The sequence below is a fragment of the Oncorhynchus nerka genome, linkage group LG14 (assembly GCF_034236695.1).
Source record: "Oncorhynchus nerka isolate Pitt River linkage group LG14, Oner_Uvic_2.0, whole genome shotgun sequence".
Classification (NCBI taxonomy): Eukaryota; Metazoa; Chordata; class Actinopteri; order Salmoniformes; family Salmonidae; genus Oncorhynchus; species Oncorhynchus nerka.
The window spans coordinates 3,754,829-3,776,992 of NC_088409.1; the positions used below are offsets into that span (position 1 = coordinate 3,754,829).

The following is a 22,164-nucleotide window of genomic DNA, read 5'->3' on the forward strand; positions in this document are numbered from 1 at the left end:
GGTTGGCTGGCTGGGGCATTTTGCATTAGACTGCTGACTACTGCAGATGGAAGGGTGCTCTGCTGGCTGACTTGCTAGCTGACTGGCTGGCTGGCTGGGGCATTTTGCATTAGGCTGCTGACTACCGCAGATGGAAGGAAGGGTGCTCTGCTGGCTGACTGGCTAGCTGACTGACTGGTGACTGGCTGGGGCATTTTGCATTAGGCTGCTGACTACCGCAGATGGAAGGAAGGGTGCTCTGCTGGCTGGCTGGCTGGCTGACTGGCTGACTGATGCTGGGGAATTTTCATAACTTCTGGTCATTTCTCCAAAATATCTTTTACACACTGACTTTACCTGGACTTCCTGTATAATTCCCCGTTAGTATTGCATTTACCTGGACTTCCTGTATAATTCCCCGTTAGTATTGCATTTACCTGGACTTCCTGTATAATTCCCCGTTAGTATTGCATTTACCTGGACTTCCTGTATAATTCCCCGTTAGTATTGCATTTACCTGGACTTCCTGTATAATTCCCCGTTAGTATTGCATTTACCTTGACTTCCTGTATAATTCCCCATTAGTATTGCATTTACCTGGACTTCCTGTATAATTCCCCGTTAGTATTGCATTTACCTGGACTTCCTGTATAATTCCCCGTTAGTATTGCATTTACCTGGACTTCCTGTATAATTCCCCATTTAGTATTGAGCACATTGTAAGTTGCTTCATCATTGTTTTCAGACAAATGGGAGTTATACACAGAACTGAGACGACTGGCCCAAAAACTAGCAGAGAATGGATGGGCAAATACTCCTTGAACCCCAGAGGAAAAATACTCCTTGAACCCCAGAGAGGAAATACTCCTTGAACCCCAGAGAGGAAATACTCCTTGAACCCCAGAGAGGAAATACTCCTTGAACCCCAGAGAGGAAATACTCCTTGAACCCCAGAGAGGAAATACTCCTTGAACCCCAGAGGAAATATACTCCTTGAACCCCAGAGAGGAAATATACTCCTTGAACCCCAGAGGAAATATACTCCTTGAACCCCAGAGGAAATATACTCCTTGAACCCCAGAGGAAATATACTCCTTGAACCCCAGAGGAAATATACTCCTTGAACCCCAGAGAGGAAATAGTGCTGTTTGGATCGTTTATACGCTTGGCTAATATTGTGATGTATGCATCATGCATTAATCTAGTTTAATATCAGCATGATAAAGCTGTACAACAACAATAGCCTCCGGGGCTAAAGCTAGCCCGGTCAATTCAAGTCGTTATGTCTTTCAAGCTTGGAATTCATTGTCCCTTCCACATTTTTTTTATTATTTCAAACCCAGGAAACAAATCAATTATCCTATTGGCCAGTCAAAGCAGCGAAACAAATCAACTATCCTATTGGCCAGTCAAAGCAGCGAAAGAAATCAACCGTCCTATTGGCCAGTCAAAGCAGCCTGGAAAAGTAGTCATACATTGTTATGGTTGTTATCTGATTTGAAAAGGTTCTGCAGGCTGGAGAATGGACCTGACCCGCAGAACACGGACCCAGCAGGGAAATGCTGACAGATATCTTGGAACATTGTACCTATGCATGAATGTTTTTTAAAAGCTAAATAGTTCACAACATGTCAACATATACTGCCGGTCAACTAACTCTAAAACAGATCAGGGTGAAAAAGGTCTTTGGAGAGAGAAATACCTAGTAGAGGTCGGTAGAGATGTGATATATTACATCAGTCAGTTTGGGTCCGTAATGCTCTGAGCACGTTCAGCGTCTTCTGGGTCGGTTTGGGTCCGTAATGCTCTGAGCACGTTCAGCATCTTCTGGGTCGGTTTGGGTCCGTAATGCTCTGAGCACGTTCAGCATCTTCTGGGTCGGTTTGGGTCCGTAATGCTCTGAGCACGTTCAGCGTCTTCTGGGTCGGTTTGGGTCCGTAATGCTCTGAGCACGTTCAGCAGCTTCTGGGTCGGTTTGGGTCCGTAATGCTCTGAGCACGTTCAGCATCTTCTGGGTCGGTTTGGGTCCGTAATGCTCTGAGCACGTTCAGCATCTTCTGGGTCGGTTTGGGTCCGTAATGCTCTGAGCACGTTCAGCATCTTCTGGGTCGGTTTGGGTCCGTAATGCTCTGAGCACGTTCAGCATCTTCTGGGTCGGTTTGGGTCCGTAATGCTCTGAGCACGTTCAGCATCTTCTGGGTCGGTTTGGGTCCGTAATGCTCTGAGCACGTTCAGCATCTTCTGGGTCGTTCAGCATCTTTTGGGTCCGTAATGCTCTGAGCACGTTCAGCATCTTCTGGGTCGGTTTGGGTCCAGCAGCTTCTGGGTCGGTTTGGGTCCGTAATGCTCTGAGCACGTTCAGCATCTTCTGGGTCGGTTTGGGTCCGTAATGCTCTGAGCACGTTCAGCATCTTCTGAGTCGTGCTGTGCAACATTGCATAGATCCAGTACGTCGTGTTGGGAGCTTCACGCAGGACAGAGTGAAGGGTCGCGTTTGAGAACATCAAAACCGTGGTGTATCATGGGTAAATTGTGACTTGACCTACAAAATAATAGTGAGTAGTTATTTATGACGCAAGGTGATTTGCAGTCTGGACTCGTGTTTAAAGTCGGCTGCGATGTTCCCAAATGGTGCCTTACTCCCTCCATAGTGCACTCGGTTAATAGGGACCTAGTTGGGACGCGCACCAGCAGGCCAGACAGGGTCAGAGGTTAGAGGTCAGATGTACTTGTTGGCCAGGTTCTGCACATCGTTCTTACTGAAGGCATCACTGTCCACAGCAGACAGACGGTCAAACAGTCGAGTCATCTGATCATGGTCACTCTTTAGCAGCATCACGACGACCTGGTAACACACAGAGACGAGAGGTTAACACACAGAGAGGTTAACACACAGAGAGGTTAACACACAGAGAGGTTAACACACAGAGACGAGAGGTTAACACACAGAGACTAGAGGTTAACACACAGAGACTAGAGGTTAACACACAGAGACGAGAGGTTAACACACAGAGACGAGAGGTTAACACACAGAGACGACCTGTTAACACACAGAGATGTTAACACACAGAGATGTTAACACACAGAGACGAGAGGTTACAACCTGACAACAGTAGAGACACACAGTGGTCAGTAGAGACACACAGTGGTCAGCACTACAACCTGACAACAGTAGAGACACACAGTGGTCAGTAGAGACACACAGTGGTCAGTAGAGACACACAGTGGTCAGCACTACAACCTGACAACAGTAGAGACACACAGTGGTCAGTACAACAACCTGACAACAGTAGAGACACACAGTGGTCAGCACTACAACCTGACAACAGTAGAGACACACAGTGGTCAGCACTACAACCTGACAACAGTAGAGACACACAGTGGTCAGCACTACAACCTGACAACAGTAGAGACACACAGTGGTCAGTAGAGACACAGTGGTCAGTACTACAACCTGACAACAGTAGAGACACACAGTGGTCAGTAGAGACACACAGTGGTCAGTAGAGACACACCGTGGTCAGTACTACAACCTGACAACAGTAGAGACACACAGTGGTCAGTAGAGACACACAGTGGTCAGTAGAGACACACAGTGGTCAGTACTACAACCTGACAACAGTAGAGACACACAGTGGTCAGCACTACAACCTGACAACAGTAGAGACACACAGTGGTCAGCACTACAACCTGACAACAGTAGAGACACACAGTGGTCAGCACTACAACCTGACAACAGTAGAGACACACAGTGGTCAGTACAACAACCTGACAACAGTAGAGACACACAGTGGTCAGTACTACAACCTGACAACAGTAGAGACACACAGTGGTCAGTAGAGACACACAGTGGTCAGTAGAGACACACAGTGGTCAGTAGAGACACACAGTGGTCAGTAGAGACACACAGTGGTCAGCACTACAACCTGACAACAGTAGAGACACACAGTGGTCAGTAGAGACACACAGTGGTCAGTAGAGACACACAGTGGTCAGCACTACAACCTGACAACAGTAGAGACACACAGTGGTCAGTACAACAACCTGACAACAGTAGAGACACACAGTGGTCAGTACAACAACCTGACAACAGTAGAGACACACAGTGGTCAGCACTACAACCTGACAACAGTAGAGACACACAGTGGTCAGCACTACAACCTGACAACAGTAGAGACACACAGTGGTCAGCACTACAACCTGACAACAGTAGAGACACACAGTGGTCAGTAGAGACACAGTGGTCAGTACTACAACCTGACAACAGTAGAGACACACAGTGGTCAGTAGAGACACACAGTGGTCAGTAGAGACACACCGTGGTCAGTACTACAACCTGACAACAGTAGAGACACACAGTGGTCAGTAGAGACACACAGTGGTCAGTAGAGACACACAGTGGTCAGTACTACAACCTGACAACAGTAGAGACACACAGTGGTCAGTAGAGACACACAGTGGTCAGTACTACACCCTGACAACAGTAGAGACACACAGTGGTCAGTACAACAACCTGACAACAGTAGAGACACAGTGGTCAGCACTACATGGTGACAACAGTAGAGACACACAGTGGTCAGTAGAGACACACAGTGGTCAGTAGAGACACACAGTGGTCAGCACTACAACCTGACAACAGTAGAGACACACAGTGGTCAGTACTACAACCTGACAACAGTAGACACACAGTGGTCAGTAGAGACACACAGTGGTCAGTAGAGACACACAGTGGTCAGTACTACAACCTGACAACAGTAGAGACACACAGTGGTCAGTAGAGACACACAGTGGTCAGTAGAGACACACAGTGGTCAGTACTACAACCTGACAACAGTAGAGACACACAGTGGTCACAGTAGAGACACACAGTGGTCAGTACTACAACCTGACAACAGTAGAGACACACAGTGGTCAGTAGAGACACACAGTGGTCAGTACTACAACCTGACAACAGTAGAGACACACAGTGGTCAGTAGAGACACAGTGGTCAGTACTACAACCTGACAACAGTAGAGACACACAGTGGTCAGTAGAGACACACAGTGGTCAGTAGAGACACACCGTGGTCAGTACTACAACCTGACAACAGTAGAGACACACAGTGGTCAGTAGAGACACACAGTGGTCACAGTAGAGACACACAGTGGTCAGTACTACAATCTGACAACAGTAGAGACACACAGTGGTCAGTAGAGACACACAGTGGTCAGTACTACAACCTGACAACAGTAGAGACACACAGTGGTCAGTACTACACCCTGACAACAGTAGAGACACACAGTGGTCAGTAGACACACACAGTGGTCAGTACTACAACCTGACAACAGTAGAGACACACAGTGGTCAGTAGAGACACACAGTGGTCAGTACTACAACCTGACAACAGTAGAGACACACAGTGGTCAGTACTACACCCTGACAACAGTAGAGACACACTGTGGTCAGTAGAGACACACTGTGGTCAGTAGAGACACACAGTGGTCAGTAGAGACACACAGTGGTCAGTACTACAACCTGACAACAGTAGAGACACACAGTGGTCAGTAGAGACACACAGTGGTCAGTACTACAACCTGACAACAGTAGAGACACACAGTGGTCAGTAGAGACACACAGTGGTCAGTAGAGACACACAGTGGTCAGCACTACAACCTGACAACAGACTGTCTAGTTTAGCCAAATAAAAAGATCCAAAACACTGAACAAGAATGAAAAATACATTAATTTCATTCCGGGATTCAAAACGAACCCCAAAGCACCATCATCTCACTGCACTTGACTTATAAAGGACATTTTCCCAGACGTTCACCAAGATCGCATTTAACATGCGAAGACTTGTAAAAGGCGAGGAGCAGCGCGACGTTGGTTCATTGTGGTTCGTTTTGAATGGGGTCGGCCAAAGGTGAAGCTTCTAGATCATACCGAGAACCTGTCAGCAGTGTGTAGATGGCTGAGGTGCTGGTAGACGAGGTCAGGGTCCTTCTGTAGGAGCTGTGTGTCCAGGCTCTGCATAATGAAGCTGACTGTGTGTCCATCCAGCTGATTACTGAGGTAGACGGGCAGAGTCTCAGGGGGAACACGGCTCAGCAGCTCAGCACAGGCTGGGAGGTTGGACTGGGCCCGCGCTGCGTTCAGGGACTGGTTGAACTCGTAGGCGTTGGAGGGCTGGAGGTTGATGGTTATTGCCTCCTCCTCCTCCTCTCCTCCTCTTCCTCCTCCTCCACAGTGGTTCTCTGCTGGGCCTGGGGTTGATGTGGATGTTGTTGATGTTTCTGCTGTCTCTGATTCTGCTGCTCTGGTCCTGTCTGGCTCTGCAGCCTGACGGTCTTCGTCCTCAGTCCCCTCAACCTGACGGAGAACAGGAAGACAGGAGGACAGGAAGACAGCTTGTGACCATCTAGACACCGCTTTGTGTCCTTCCCCATGATTACATTATCTAGTGTCCTTACCCATTATTACATTATCTAGTGTCCTTCCCCATGATTACATTATCTAGTGTCCTTCCCCATTATTACATTAGCTGTGTCCTTCCCCATGATTACATTATCTAGTGTCCTTCCCCATGATTACATTAGCTGTGTCCTTCCCATTATTACATTATCTAGTGTCCTTCCCCATGATTACAGTAGCTGTGTCCTTCCCCATGATTACATTAACTGTGTCTTAACCCATTATTACATTAGCTGTGTCCTTCCCCATTATTACATTAGCCGTGTCCTTCCCCATGATTACATTAGCTGTGTCCTTCCCCATGATTACATTAGCTGTGTCCTTCCCCATGATTACATTAACTGTGTCCTTCCCCATTATTACAGTAGCTGTGTCCTTCCCCATTATTACAGTAGCTGTGTCCTTCCCCATTATTACATTAGCTGTGTCCTTCCCCATTATTACATTATCTAGTGTCATTCCCCATGATTACATTATCTAGTGTCCTTACCCATTATTACATTAGCCGTGTCCTTCCCATTATTACATTATCTAGTGTCCTTCCCCATGATTACAGTAGCAGTGTACTTCCCCATGATTACATTAGCTGTGTCCTTCCCCATTATTACATTAGCTGTGTCCTTCCCCATTATTACATTAGCTGTGTATTAACCCATTATTACATTAGCTGTGTCCTTCCCCATTATTACATTAGCTGTGTCCTTCCCCATTATTACATTAGCTGTGTCCTTCCCCATTATTACATTAGCTGTGTCCTTCCCCATTATTACATTAGCTGTGTCCTTCCCCATTATTACATTAGCTGTGTCCTTCCCCATTATTACAGTAGCTGTGTCCTTCCCCATTATTACATTAGCTGTGTCTTAACCCATTATTACATTAGCTGTGTCCTTCCCCATTATTACATTAGCTGTGTCCTTCCCCATTATTACATTAGCTGTGTCTTAACCCATTATTACATTAGCTGTGTCTTAACCCATTATTACATTAGCTGTGTCTTAACCCATTATTATATTAGCTGTGTCCTTCCCCATTATTACATTAGCTGTGTCCTTCCCCATTATTACATTAGCTGTGTCCTTCCCCATTATTACATTAGCTGTGTCCTTCCCCATTATTACATTAGCTGTGTCCTTCCCCATTATTACATTAGCTGTGTCCTTCCCCATTATTACATTAGCTGTGTCCTTCCCCATGATTACATTAACTGTGTCCTTCCCCATTATTACAGTAGCTGTGTCCTTCCCCATTATTACAGTAGCTGTGTCCTTCCCCATTATTACATTATCTAGTGTCATTCCCCATGATTACATTATCTAGTGTCCTTACCCATTATTACATTAGCCGTGTCCTTCCCATTATTACATTATCTAGTGTCCTTCCCCATGATTACAGTAGCAGTGTACTTCCCCAGGATTACATTAGCTGTGTCCTTCCCCATTATTACAGTAGCTGTGTCCTTCCCCATTATTACATTAGCTGTGTCCTTCCCCATTATTACATTAGCTGTGTATTAACCCATTATTTCATTAGCTGTGTCCTTCCCCATTATTACATTAGTTGTGTCCTTCCCCATTATTACATTAGCTGTGTCCTTCCCATTATTACATTATTATTACATTAGCTGTGTCCTTCCCCATTATTACATTAGCTGTGTCCTTTCCCCATTATTACCCATTATTACATTAGCTGTGTCCTTCCCCATTATTACATTAGCTGTGTCCTTCCCCATTATTACATTAGCTGTGTCCTTCCCCCATTATTACATTAGCTGTGTCTTAACCCATTATTACATTAGCTGTGTCCTTAACCCATTATTACATTAGCTGTGTCCTTCCCATTATTACATTAGCTGTGTCCTTCCCATTATTACATTAGCTGTGTCCTTCCCCATTATTACATTAGCTGTGTCCTTAACCCATTATTACATTAGCTGTGTCCTTCCCCATTATTACATTAGCTGTGTATTACATTACATTAGCTGTGTCTTAACCCATGATTACATTAGCTGTGTCCTTCCCCATTATTACATTAGCTGTGTCCTAACCCATTATTACATTAGCTGTGTCCTTCCCCATTATTACATTAGCTGTGTCCTTCCCCATTATTACATTAGCTGTGTCCTTCCCCATTATTACAGTAGCTATGTCCTTCCCCATTATTACAGTAGCTGTGTCCTTCCCCATTATTACATTAGCTGTGTCCTTCCCATTATTACATTAGCTGTGTCCTTCCCCATTATTACATTAGCTGTGTCCTTCCCATTATTACAGTAGCTGTGTCCCTCCCCATTATTACAGTAGCTGTGTCCTTCCCCATTACATTAGCTGTGTCCTTCCCCATTATTACATTAGCTGTGTCCTTCCCCATTACATTAGCTGTGTCCTTCCCGTTATTACAGTAGCTGTGTCTTAACCCATTATTACATTAGCTGTGTCCTTCCCCATTACATTAGCTGTGTCCTTTCCCATTACATTAGCTGTGTCCTTCCCATTATTACATTAGCTGTGTCCTTTCCCATTACATTAGCTGTGTCCTTCCCATTATTACATTAGCTGTGTCCTTCCCCATTACATTAGCTGTGTTCTTCCCCATTATTACATTAGCTGTGTCCTTCCCCATTATTACATTAGCTGTGTCCTTCCCCATTACATTAGCTGTGTCCTTCCCATTATTACAGTAGCTGTGTATTAACCCATTATTACATTAGCTGTGTCCTTCCCCATTATTACATTATATGTGTCCTTCCCCATTATTACATTAGCTGTGTCTTAACCCATTATTACATTAGCTGTGTCCTTCCCCATTATTACATTAGCTGTGTCCTTCCCCATTATTACATTAGCTGTGTCTTAACCCATTATTACATTAGCTGTGTCCTTCCCCATTATTACATTAGCTGTGTCCTTCCCATTATTACATTAGCTGTGTCTTAACCCATTATTACATTAGCTGTGTCCTTCCCCATTATTACATTAGCTGTGTCCTTCCCATTATTACATTAGCTGTGTCCTTCCCCATTATTACATTAGCTGTGTCTTAACCCATTATTACATTAGCTGTGTCCTTCCCATTATTACATTAGCTGTGTCTTTCCCATTATTACATTAGCTGTGTCTTAACCCATTATTACATTAGCTGTGTCCTTCCCCATTATTACATTAGCTGTGTCCTTCATTAGCTGTGTCCTTCCCATTATTACATTAGCTGTGTCCTTCCCCATTATTACATTAGCTGTGTCCTTCCCCATTATTACATTAGCTGTGTCCTTCCCCATTATTACATTAGCTGTGTCCTTCCCATTATTACATTAGCTGTGTCCTTCCCCATTATTACATTAGCTGTGTCCTTCCCATTATTACATTAGCTGTGTCCTTCCCCATTATTACATTAGCTGTGTCCTTCCCCATTATTACATTAGCTGTGTCCTTCCCCATTATTACATTAGCTGTGTCCTTCCCATTATTACATTAGCTGTGTCCTTCCCCATTATTACATTAGCTGTGTCCTTCCCCATTATTACATTAGCTGTGTCCTTCCCCATTATTACATTAGCTGTGTCCTTCCCATTATTACATTAGCTGTGTCCTTCCCCATTATTACATTAGCTGTGTCCTTCCCCATTATTACATTAGCTGTGTCCTTCCCCATTATTACATTAGCTGTGTCTTAACCCATTATTACATTAGCTGTGTCTTAACCCATTATTACATTAGCTGTGTCCTTCCCCATTATTACATTAGCTGTGTCCTTCCCATTATTACATTAGCTGTGTCCTTCCCATTATTACATTAGCTGTGTCCTTAACCCATTATTACATTAGCTGTGTCCTTCCCATTATTACATTAGCTGTGTCCTTCCCATTATTACATTAGCTGTGTCCTTCCCATTATTACATTAGCTGTGTCCTTCCCATTATTACATTATTGTGTCCTTCCCCATTATTACATTAGCTGTGTCCTTCCCCATTATTACATTAGCTGTGTCCTTCCCATTATTACATTAGCTGTGTCCTTCCCCATTATTACATTAGCTGTGTCCTTCCCCATTATTACATTAGCTGTGTCCTTCCCCATTATTACATTAGCTGTGTCCTTCCCATTATTACATTAGCTGTGTCCTTCCCCATTATTACATTAGCTGTGTCCTTCCCCATTATTACATTAGCTGTGTCCTTCCCCATTATTACATTAGCTGTGTCCTTCCCCATTATTACATTAGCTGTGTCCTTCCCCATTATTACATTAGCTGTGTCCTTCCCATTATTACATTAGCTGTGTCCTTCCCATTATTACATTAGCTGTGTCCTTCCCCCATTAGCTGTGTCCTTCCCCATTATTACATTAGCTGTGTCCTTCCCATTATTACATTATCCTTACATTAGCTGTGTCCTTCCCCATTATTACATTAGCTGTGTCCTTCCCCATTATTACATTAGCTGTGTCCTTCCCCATTATTACATTAGCTGTGTCTTAACCCATTATTACATTAGCTGTGTCCTTCCCCATTATTACATTAGCTGTGTCCTTCCCCATTATTACATTAGCTGTGTCCTTCCCCATTATTACATTAGCTGTGTCCTTCCCCATTATTACATTAGCTGTGTCCTTCCCCATTATTACATTAGCTGTGTCCTTCCCCATTATTACATTAGCTGTGTCCTTCCCATTATTTACATTACATTAGCTGTGTCCTTCCCATTATTACATTAGCTGTGTCCTTCCCCATTATTACATTAGCTGTGTCCTTCCCATTATTACATTAGCTGTGTCCTTCCCCATTATTACATGAGCTGTGTCCTTCCCCATTATTACATTAGCTGTGTCCTTCCCCATTATTACATTAGCTGTGTCCTTCCCCATTATTACATTAGCTGTGTCCTTCCCATTATTACATTAGCTGTGTCTTAACCCATTATTACATTAGCTGTGTCCTTCCCCATTATTACATTAGCTGTGTCTTAACCCATTATTACATTAGCTGTGTCTTAACCCATTATTATATTAGCTGTGTCCTTCCCCATTATTACATTAGCTGTGTCCTTCCCATTATTACATTAGCTGTGTCCTTCCCCATTATTACATTAGCTGTGTCCTTCCCATTATTACATTAGCTGTGTCCTTCCCCATTATTACATTAGCTGTGTCTTAACCCATTATTACATTAGCTGTGTCCTTCCCCATTATTATATTAGCTGTGTCCTTCCCCATTATTACATTAGCTGTGTCCTTACCCATTATTACATTAGCTGTGTCCTTCCCCATTATTACATTAGCTGTGTCCTTCCCCATTATTACATTAGCTGTGTGCTTCCCATTACTACATTAGCTGTGTCCTTCCCCATTTTTACAGTAGCTGTGTTCTTCCCCATTATTACATTAGCTGTGTCCTTCCCATTATTACATTAGCTGTGTCCTTCCCCATTATTACATTAGCTGTGTCCTTCCCCATTTTTACAGTAGCTGTGTCCTTCCCCATTATTACATTAGCTGTGTCCTTCCCTAGGTGCGAGGGCCATCCTGTGCCACCAGTCAATTGATGGTGGATCACCTTCTGACCCCGTGCTCGCCAGGTGACCCGGCTGCCATAGAATTGACCTGGTATTTGAGCCAGCAACCTTTCGGTAACTGGCCCAATGATCTAACCTTGAGGCTACGTGCCGCCCCTTAGAATGTAGAGTGACTCCCCTAGTGGGTCCTGAACCCAGGTCAGCAGCACTACATTGCTGTGTGTCTGTATAGTTGAGGGTATATTGGTTTAGTAATACTCAATTCAGTTCTGGTACCAGAGAGGACATCAATGCTGTTACACGTGGCCATGATCACCAAGCTACCCTGACTTAAAAAACGCTGAATTCAAAAAGAACAAGATGTGGTTGTCATTATTTTATTTTAACTTGTTTTATAGTATGCCCACATTTCTGTCCACTACTTTTGAATCAGGTAGCAATTAAATGTAAGGGGCTTAATACAGTTCCAGCCACTAGGGGGTACTCTGGTGAAGCACATGGGAAATAAAGAAAAATAGTTTAAGTGAATTGGGAAGAGTAAGAATGAAAAACTAAAGAAAAGACTGTAAACGGCTGTTACCTGTGCTGACATGATTAAAAGTGAAGTAAACCGTACTTTTCGCGTTGTAGTTTATATGATAAGCTCATTGGAAGGGAAACATAAACAGATACATGTGCTGCCTTTCCAACTGATGTCAAGTTCCAACACAAATATTCATGGGGCGGCAGGGGAGCCTAGTGGTTAGAGCATTGGACTAGCGCAAGTTCAAATCCCGAGCTGACAAGGTACAAATCTGTCGTTCTGCCCCTGAACAGGCAGTTAACCCACTTCCTAGGCCGTCATTGAAAATAAGAATTTGTTCTTTAAAAAAAATATATATTTCACCTTTTATTTAACCAGGTAGGCAAAGTTGAGAACAAGTTCTCATTTACAATTGCGACCTGGCCAAGATAAAGCAAAGCAGTTCGACACATACGACGACACAGAGTTACACATGGAGTAAAACAAACATACAGTCAATAATACAGTATAAACAAGTCTATATATGATGTAAGCAAATGAGGTGAGATAAGGGAGGTAAAGGAAAAAAATGGCCATGGTGGGGGATGACCGCAGCTGCTTTCCAATCTTTGAGAATCTCAGACGACACGAAAGAGAGGTTGAACAGGCTAGTAATAGGAGTGGCAACAATTTCGGCAGATAATTTTAGAAAGAAAGGGTCCAGATTGTCTAGCCTGGCTGATTTGTAGGGGTCCAGATTTTGCAGCTCTTTCAGAACATCAGCTGAACGTATTTGGGAGAAGGAGAAATGGGGAAGGCTTGGGTGAGTTGCTGTGGGGGGTGCAGTGCTGTTGTCCGGGTAATTTGTAAGTCGCTCTGGATAAGAGCGTCTGCTAAATGACTTAAATGTAAATGTAAATTATTACATTAGCTGTGTCCTTCCCATTATTACAGTAGCTGTGTCCTTCCCCATTATTACAGTAGCTGTGTCCTTCCCCATTATTACAGTAGCTGTGTCCTTCCCCATTACATTAGCTGTGTCCTTCCCATTATTACAGTAGCTGTGTCCTTTCCAATTACATTAGCTGTGTCCTTCCCATTATTACATTAGCTGTGTCCTTCCCCATTACATTAGCTGTGTCCTTCCCCATTATTACATTATCTGTGTCCTTCCCCATTATTACATTAGCTGTGTCTTAACCCATTATTACATTAGCTGTGTCCTTCCCCATTATTACATTAGCTGTGTCCTTCCCCATTATTACATTATCTGTGTCCTTCCCCATTATTACATTAGCTGTGTCTTAACCCATTATTACATTATCTGTGTCTTTCCCCATTATTACATTAGCTGTGTCCTTCCCATTATTACATTAGCTGTGTCTTAACCCATGATTACATTAGCTGTGTCTTAACCCATTATTACATTAGCTGTGTCTTAACCCATTATTATATTAGCTGTGTCCTTCCCATTATTACATTAGCTGTGTCTTTCCCATTATTACATTAGCTGTGTCTTAACCCATTATTACATTAGCTGTGTCCTTCCCCATTATTACATTAGCTGTGTCCTTCCCCATTATTACATTAGCTGTGTCTTAACCCATGATTACATTAGCTGTGTCCTTCCCCATTATTACATTAGCTGTGTCCTTCCCCATTATTACAGTAGCTGTGTCCTTCCCCATTATTACAGTAGCTGTGTCCTTCCCCATTTTTACAGTAGCTGTGTTCTTCCCCATTATTACATTAGCTGTGTCCTTCCCATTATTACATTAGCTGTGTCCTTCCCCATTATTACATTAGCTGTGTCCTTCCCCATTATTACATTACCTGTATCCTTCCCATTATTACAGTAGCTGTGTCCTTCCCATTATTACAGTAGCTGTGTCCTTCCCCATTACAGTAGCTGTGTCCTTCCCCATTACAGTAGCTGTGTCCTTCCCCATTACAGTAGCTGTGTCCTTCCCCATTACATTAGCTGTGTCCTTCCCCATTATTACATTAGCTGTGTCCTTCCCCATTACAGTAGCTGTGTCCTTCCCATTATTACATTAGCTGTGTCCTTCCCCATTATTACATTAGCTGTGTGCTTCCCCATTATTACATTACCTGTGTCCTTCCCATTATTACATTAGCTGTGTCCTTCCCATTATTACAGTAGCTATGTCCTTCCCCATTATTACAGTAGCTGTGTCCTTCCCCATTATTACAGTAGCTGTGTCCTTCCCCATTACATTAGCTGTGTCCTTCCCCATTACATTAGCTGTGTCCTTCCCCATTATTACATTAGCTGTGTCCTTCCCCATTACAGTAGCTGTGTCCTTCCCCATTATTACATTAGCTGTGTCCTTCCCCATTACATTAGCTGTGTCCTTCCCATTATTACAGTAGCTGTGTCTTAACCCATTATTACATTAGCTGTGTCCTTCCCCATTATTACATTAGCTGTGTCCTTCCCCATTACATTAGCTGTGTCCTTTCCCATTACATTAGCTGTGTCCTTCCCATTATTACATTAGCTGTGTCCTTCCCCATTACATTAGCTGTGTCCTTCCCCATTACATTAGCTGTGTCCTTCCCCATTATTACATTATCTGTGTCCTTCCCCATTATTACATTAGCTGTGTCCTTCCCATTATTACATTAGCTGTGTCCTTCCCCATTACTACATTATCTGTGTCCTTCCCCATTATTACATTAGCTGTGTCTTAACCCATTATTACATTAGCTGTGTCCTTCCCCATTATTACATTAGCTGTGTCCTTCCCATTATTACATTAGCTGTGTCTTAACCCATTATTACATTAGCTGTGTCCTTCCCATTATTACAGTAGCTGTGTCCTTCCCCATTATTACATTAGCTGTGTCTTAACCCATTATTACATTAGCTGTGTCTTAACCCATTATTATATTAGCTGTGTCCTTCCCATTATTACATTAGCTGTGTCTTTCCCATTATTACATTAGCTGTGTCTTAACCCATTATTACATTAGCTGTGTCCTTCCCCATTACATTAGCTGTGTCCTTCCCCATGATTACATTAGCTGTGTCTTAACCCATGATTACATTAGCTGTGTCCTTCCCCATTATTACATTAGCGGTGTCCTTCCCCATTATTACAGTAGCTGTGTCCTTCCCCATTATTACATTAGCTGTGTCCTTCCCATTATTACATTAGCTGTGTCCTTCCCATTATTACATTAGCTGTGTCCTTCCCCATTATTACATTAGCTGTGTCTTAACCCATTATTACATTAGCTGTGTCTTAACCCATTATTACATTAGCTGTGTCCTTCCCCATTATTATATTAGCTGTGTTTTTCCCCATTATTACATTAGCTGTGTCCTTCCCCATTATTACATTAGCTGTGTCTTAACCCATTATTACATTAGCTGTGTCTTAACCCATTATTACATTAGCTGTGTCCTTCCCATTATTACATTAGCTGTGTCCTTCCCCATGATTACATTAGCTGTGTCTTAACCCATGATTACATTAGCTGTGTCCTTCCCCATTATTACATTAGCGGTGTCCTTCCCCATTATTACAGTAGCTGTGTCCTTCCCCATTATTACATTAGCTGTGTCCTTCCCATTATTACATTAGCTGTGTCCTTCCCATTATTACATTAGCTGTGTCCTTCCCCATTATTACATTAGCTGTGTCTTAACCCATTATTACATTAGCTGTGTCTTAACCCATTATTACATTAGCTGTGTCCTTCCCCATTTTTACATTAGCTGTGTCCTTCCCCATTATTACATTAGCTGTGTCCTTCCCATTATTACATTAGCTGTGTCCTTCCCCATTATTACATTAGCTGTGTCCTTCCCCATTATTACATTACCTGTATCCTTCCCATTATTACATTAGCTGTGTCCTTCCCATTATTACAGTAGCTGTGTCCTTCCCCATTACAGTAGCTGTGTCCTTCCCCATTACATTAGCTGTGTCCTTCCCCATTATTACATTAGCTGTGTCCTTCCCCATTACAGTAGCTGTGTCCTTCCCCATTATTACATTAGCTGTGTCCTTCCCCATTACATTAGCTGTGTCCTTCCCATTATTACAGTAGCTGTGTCCTTCCCATTATTACATTAGCTGTGTCCTTCCCTATTACATCCTTCCCATTATTACATTAGCTGTGTCCTTCCCATTATTACATTAGCTGTGTCATTAGCTGTGTCCTTCCCATTATTACATTAGCTGTGTCCTTCCCCATTACATTAGCTGTGTCCTTCCCCATTATTACATTAGCTGTGTCCTTCCCATTATTACATTAGCTGTGTCCTTCCCCATTATTACATTAGCTGTGTCCTTCCCATTATTACATTAGCTGTGTCCTTCCCCATTACATTAGCTGTGTCCTTTCCCATGATTACAGTAGCTGTGTCCTTCCCATTATTACATTAGCTGTGTCCTTCCCCATTATTACATTAGCTGTGTCCTTCCCCATTATTACATGAGCTGTGTCCTTCCCCATTATTACATTATCTGTGTCCTTCCCCAGTATTACATTAGCTGTCCTTCCCATTATTGCTGTGTCCTTCCCCATTATTACATTAGCTGTGTCCTTCCCCATTATTACATTAGCTGTGTCGTTCCCCATTATTACATTAGCTGTGTCCTTCCCCATTATTACATTAGCTGTGACATTCCCCATTATTACATTAGCTGTGTCCTTACCCATTATTACATTAGCTGTGTCCTTCCCCATTATTACATTAGCTGTGTCCTTCCCATTATTACATTAGCTGTGTCTTTCCCATTATTACATTAGCTGTGTCTTAACCCATTATTACATTAGCTGTGTCCTTCCCCATTATTACATTAGCTGTGTCCTTCCCATTATTACATTAGCTGTGTCCTTCCCCATTATTACATTAGCTGTGTCTCCTTAACCCATTATTACATTACCTGTATCCTTCCCATTATTACATTAGCTGTGTCCTTCCCATTATTACAGTAGCTGTGTCCTTCCCCATTACAGTAGCTGTGTCCTTCCCCATTACAGTAGCTGTGTCCTTCCCCATTACATTAGCTGTGTCCTTCCCCATTATTACATTAGCTGTGTCCTTCCCCATTACAGTAGCTGTGTCCTTCCCCATTATTACATTAGCTGTGTCCTTCCCCATTATTACCCCATTACATTAGCTGTGTCCTTCCCATTATTACATTAGCTGTGTCCTTCCCCATTACATTAGCTGTGTCCTTCCCCATTACATTAGCTGTGTCCTTCCCATTATTACATTAGCTGTGTCTTTCCCATTATTACATTAGCTGTGTCTTAACCCATTATTACATTAGCTGTGTCCTTCCCCATTATTACATTAGCTGTGTCTTAACCCATGATTACATTAGCTGTGTCTTAACCCATGATTACATTAGCTGTGTCCTTCCCCATTATTACATTAGCTGTGTCCTTCCCCATTATCACATTAGCTGTGTCCTTCCCCATTATTACATTAGCTGTGTCCTTCCCCATTATTACATTAGCTGTGTCCTTCCCCATTATTACATTAGCTGTGTCTTAACCCATTATTACATTATTAGCTGTGTCTTAACCCATTATTATATTAGCTGTGTCCTTCCCATTATTACATTAGCTGTGTCTTATCCCATTATTACATTAGCTGTGTCTTAACCCATTATTACATTAGCTGTGTCCTTCCCATTATTACATTAGCTGTGTCCTTCCCCATGATTACATTAGCTGTGTCTTAACCCATGATTACATTAGCTGTGTCCTTCCCCATTATTACATTAGCGGTGTCCTTCCCCATTATTACAGTAGCTGTGTCCTTCCCCATTATTACATTAGCTGTGTCCTTCCCATTATTACATTAGCTGTGTCCTTCCCATTATTACATTAGCTGTGTCCTTCCCCATTATTACATTAGCTGTGTCTTAACCCATTATTACATTAGCTGTGTCCTTCCCCATTATTACATTAGCTGTGTCCTTCCCCATTATTACATTAGCTGTGTCCTTCCCATTATTACATTAGCTGTGTCTTAACCCATTATTACATTAGCTGTGTCCTTCCCCATTATTACATTAGCTGTGTCCTTACCCATTATTACATTAGCTGTGTCCTTCCCATTACTACATTAGCTGTGTCTTTCCCATTATTTTTACAGTAGCTGTGTTCTTCCCCATTATTACATTAGCTGTGTCCTTCCCATTATTACATTAGCTGTGTCCTTCCCCATTATTACATTAGCTGTGTCCTTCCCCATTATTACATTACCTGTATCCTTCCCATTATTACATTAGCTGTGTCCTTCCCATTATTACAGTAGCTGTGTCCTTCCCCATTACATTAGCTGTGTCCTTCCCCATTATTACATTAGCTGTGTCCTTCCCCATTACATTAGCTGTGTCCTTCCCCATTATTACATTAGCTAGCTGTGTCCTTCCCCATTACAGTAGCTGTGTCCTTCCCCATTATTACATTAGCTGTGTCCTTCCCCATTACATTAGCTGTGTCCTTCCCATTATTACATTAGCTGTGTCCTTCCCCATTACATTAGCTGTGTCCTTCCCATTATTACATTAGCTGTGTCCTTCCCCATTACATTAGCTGTGTCCTTCCCATTATTACATTAGCTGTGTCCTTCCCCATTACATTAGCTGTGTCCTTCCCCATTATTACATTAGCTGTGTCCTTCCCCATTATTACATTAGCTGTGTCCTTCCCCATTACATTAGCTGTGTCCTTCCCCATTACATTAGCTGTGTCCTTTCCCATTGATTACAGTAGCTGTGTCCTTCCCATTATTACATTAGCTGTGTCCTTCCCCATTATTACATTATCTGTGTCCTTCCCCATTATTACATTAGCTGTGTCCTTCCCCATTATTACATTATCTGTGTCCTTCCCATTATTACATTAGCTGTGTCCTTCCCCATTATTACATTAGCTGTGTCCTTCCCCATTATTACATTAGCTGTGTCCTTCCCCATTATTACATTAGCTGTGTCCTTCCCCATTATTACATTAGCTGTGACATTCCCCATTATTACATTAGCTGTGTCCTTACCCATTATTACATTAGCTGTGTCCTTCCCCATTATTACATTAGCTGTGTCCTTCCCATTATTACATTAGCTGTGTCCTTCCCATTATTACATTAGCTGTGTCTTCCCATTATTACATTAGCTGTGTCCTTCCCCATTATTACATTAGCTGTGTCCTTCCCCATTACATTAGCTGTGTCCTTCCCCATGATTACATTAGCTGTGTCCTTCCCCATTATTACATTAGCTGTGTCCTTCCCCATTATTACATTAGCTGTGTCCTTCCCCATTATTACATTAGCTGTGTCCTTCCCATTATTACATTAGCTGTGTCCTTCCCATTATTACATTAGCTGTGTCCTTCCCCATTATTACATTAGCTGTGTCTTAACCCATTATTACATTAGCTGTGTCTTAACCCATTATTACATTAGCTGTGTCCTTCCCCATTATTATATTAGCTGTGTTTTCCCCATTATTACATTAGCTGTGTCCTTACCCATTATTACATTAGCTGTGTCCTTCCCCATTATTACATTAGCTGTGTCCTTACCCATTATTACATTAGCTGTGTCCTTCCCATTACTACATTAGCTGTGTCTTTCCCCATTTTTACAGTAGCTGTGTTCTTCCCCATTATTACATTAGCTGTGTCCTTCCCCATTATTACATTAGCTGTGTCCTTCCCATTATTACATTAGCTGTGTTCCTTCCCATTATTACAGTAGCTGTGTCCTTCCCCATTACAGTAGCTGTGTCCTTCCCCATTACAGTAGCTGTGTCCTTCCCCATTACATTAGCTGTGTCCTTCCCCATTATTACATTAGCTGTGTCCTTCCCCATTACAGTAGCTGTGTCCTTCCCCATTATTACATTAGCTGTGTCCTTCCCCCCATTATTACATTAGCTGTGTCCTTCCCATTATTACAGTAGCTGTGTCCTTAACCCATTATTACATTAGCTGTGTCCTTCCCATTATTACATTAGCTGTGTCCTTCCCATTATTACATTAGCTGTGTCCTTCCCATTACATTAGCTGTGTCCTTCCCATTATTACATTAGCTGTGTGGCTTCCCCATTACATTAGCTGTGTCCTTCCCATTATTACATTAGCTGTGTCCTTCCCCATTACTACATTATCTGTGTCCTTCCCCATTATTACATTAGCTGTGTCCTTAACCCATTATTACATTAGCTGTGTCCTTCCCCATTATTACATTAGCTGTGTCCTTCCCCATTATTACATTAGCTGTGTCTTAACCCATTATTACATTAGCTGTGTCCTTCCCCATTATTACATTAGCTGTGTCCTTCCCATTATTACATTAGCTGTGTCTTAACCCATTATTACATTAGCTGTGTCTTAACCCATGATTACATTAGCTGTGTCCTTCCCCATTATTACATTAGCTGTGTCTTAACCCATTATTACATTAGCTGTGTCTTAACCCATTATTATATTAGCTGTGTCCTTCCCATTATTACATTAGCTGTGTCTTTCCCATTATTACATTAGCTGTGTCTTAACCCATTATTACATTAGCTGTGTCCTTCCCCATTACATTAGCTGTGTCCTTCCCCATGATTACATTAGCTGTGTCTTAACCCATGATTACATTAGCTGTGTCCTTCCCCATTATTACATTAGCGGTGTCCTTCCCCATTATTACAGTAGCTGTGTCCTTCCCCATTATTACATTAGCTGTGTCCTTCCCATTATTACATTAGCTGTGTCCTTCCCATTATTACATTAGCTGTGTCCTTCCCCATTATTACATTAGCTGTGTCTTAACCCATTATTACATTAGCTGTGTCCTTCCCCATTATTACATTAGCTGTGTCCTTCCCCATTATTATATTAGCTGTGTTTTTCCCCATTATTACATTAGCTGTGTCCTTCCCCATTATTACATTAGCTGTGTCTTAACCCATTATTACATTAGCTGTGTCTTAACCCATTATTACATTAGCTGTGTCCTTCCCATTATTACATTAGCTGTGTCCTTCCCCATGATTACATTAGCTGTGTCTTAACCCATGATTACATTAGCTGTGTCCTTCCCCATTATTACATTAGCGGTGTCCTTCCCCATTATTACAGTAGCTGTGTCCTTCCCCATTATTACATTAGCTGTGTCCTTCCCATTATTACATTAGCTGTGTCCTTCCCATTATTACATTAGCTGTGTCCTTCCCCATTATTACATTAGCTGTGTCCTTTCCCCATTATTACATTAGCTGTGTCCTTATTACATTAGCCCATTATTACATTAGCTGTGTCCTTCCCCATTATTACATTAGCTGTGTCCTTCCCCATTATTACATTAGCTGTGTCCTTCCCATTATTACATTAGCTGTGTCCTTCCCCATTATTACATTAGCTGTGTCCTTCCCCATTATTACATTAGCTGTGTCCTTCCCATTATTACATTAGCTGTGTCCTTCCCATTATTACAGTAGCTGTGTCCTTCCCCCATTACAGTAGCTGTGTCCTTCCCATTACATTATTCCCCATTATTACATTAGCTGTGTCCTTCCCCATTACAGTAGCTGTGTCCTTCCCCATTATTACATTAGCTGTGTCCTTCCCCATTACATTAGCTGTGTCCTTCCCATTATTACAGTAGCTGTGTCCTTCCCCATTACATTACCTGTATCCTTCCCATTATTACATTAGCTGTGTCCTTCCCCATTACAT

General features: G+C 42.4%; 1 protein-coding gene across 1 annotated transcript in view; it reads right to left on the reverse strand.

Annotated features, from left to right (window-relative positions):
- Nucleotides 1–2,295: 2,295 nt before the first annotated feature.
- LOC135575090 (sperm-associated antigen 1A-like) overlaps nucleotides 2,296–22,164 on the reverse strand; it is a 180,157-nt gene continuing 160,288 nt past the window's right edge. Inside the window, exons 10-11 of the mRNA XM_065027269.1 lie at nucleotides 5,903–6,328; nucleotides 2,296–2,824 (exon numbers count right to left, since the gene is read on the reverse strand). Coding sequence (XP_064883341.1) covers nucleotides 2,699–2,824; nucleotides 5,903–6,328 — 552 coding nt within the window. The 3' untranslated portion in view covers nucleotides 2,296–2,698. The remainder of the gene's footprint in view (nucleotides 2,825–5,902; nucleotides 6,329–22,164) is intronic.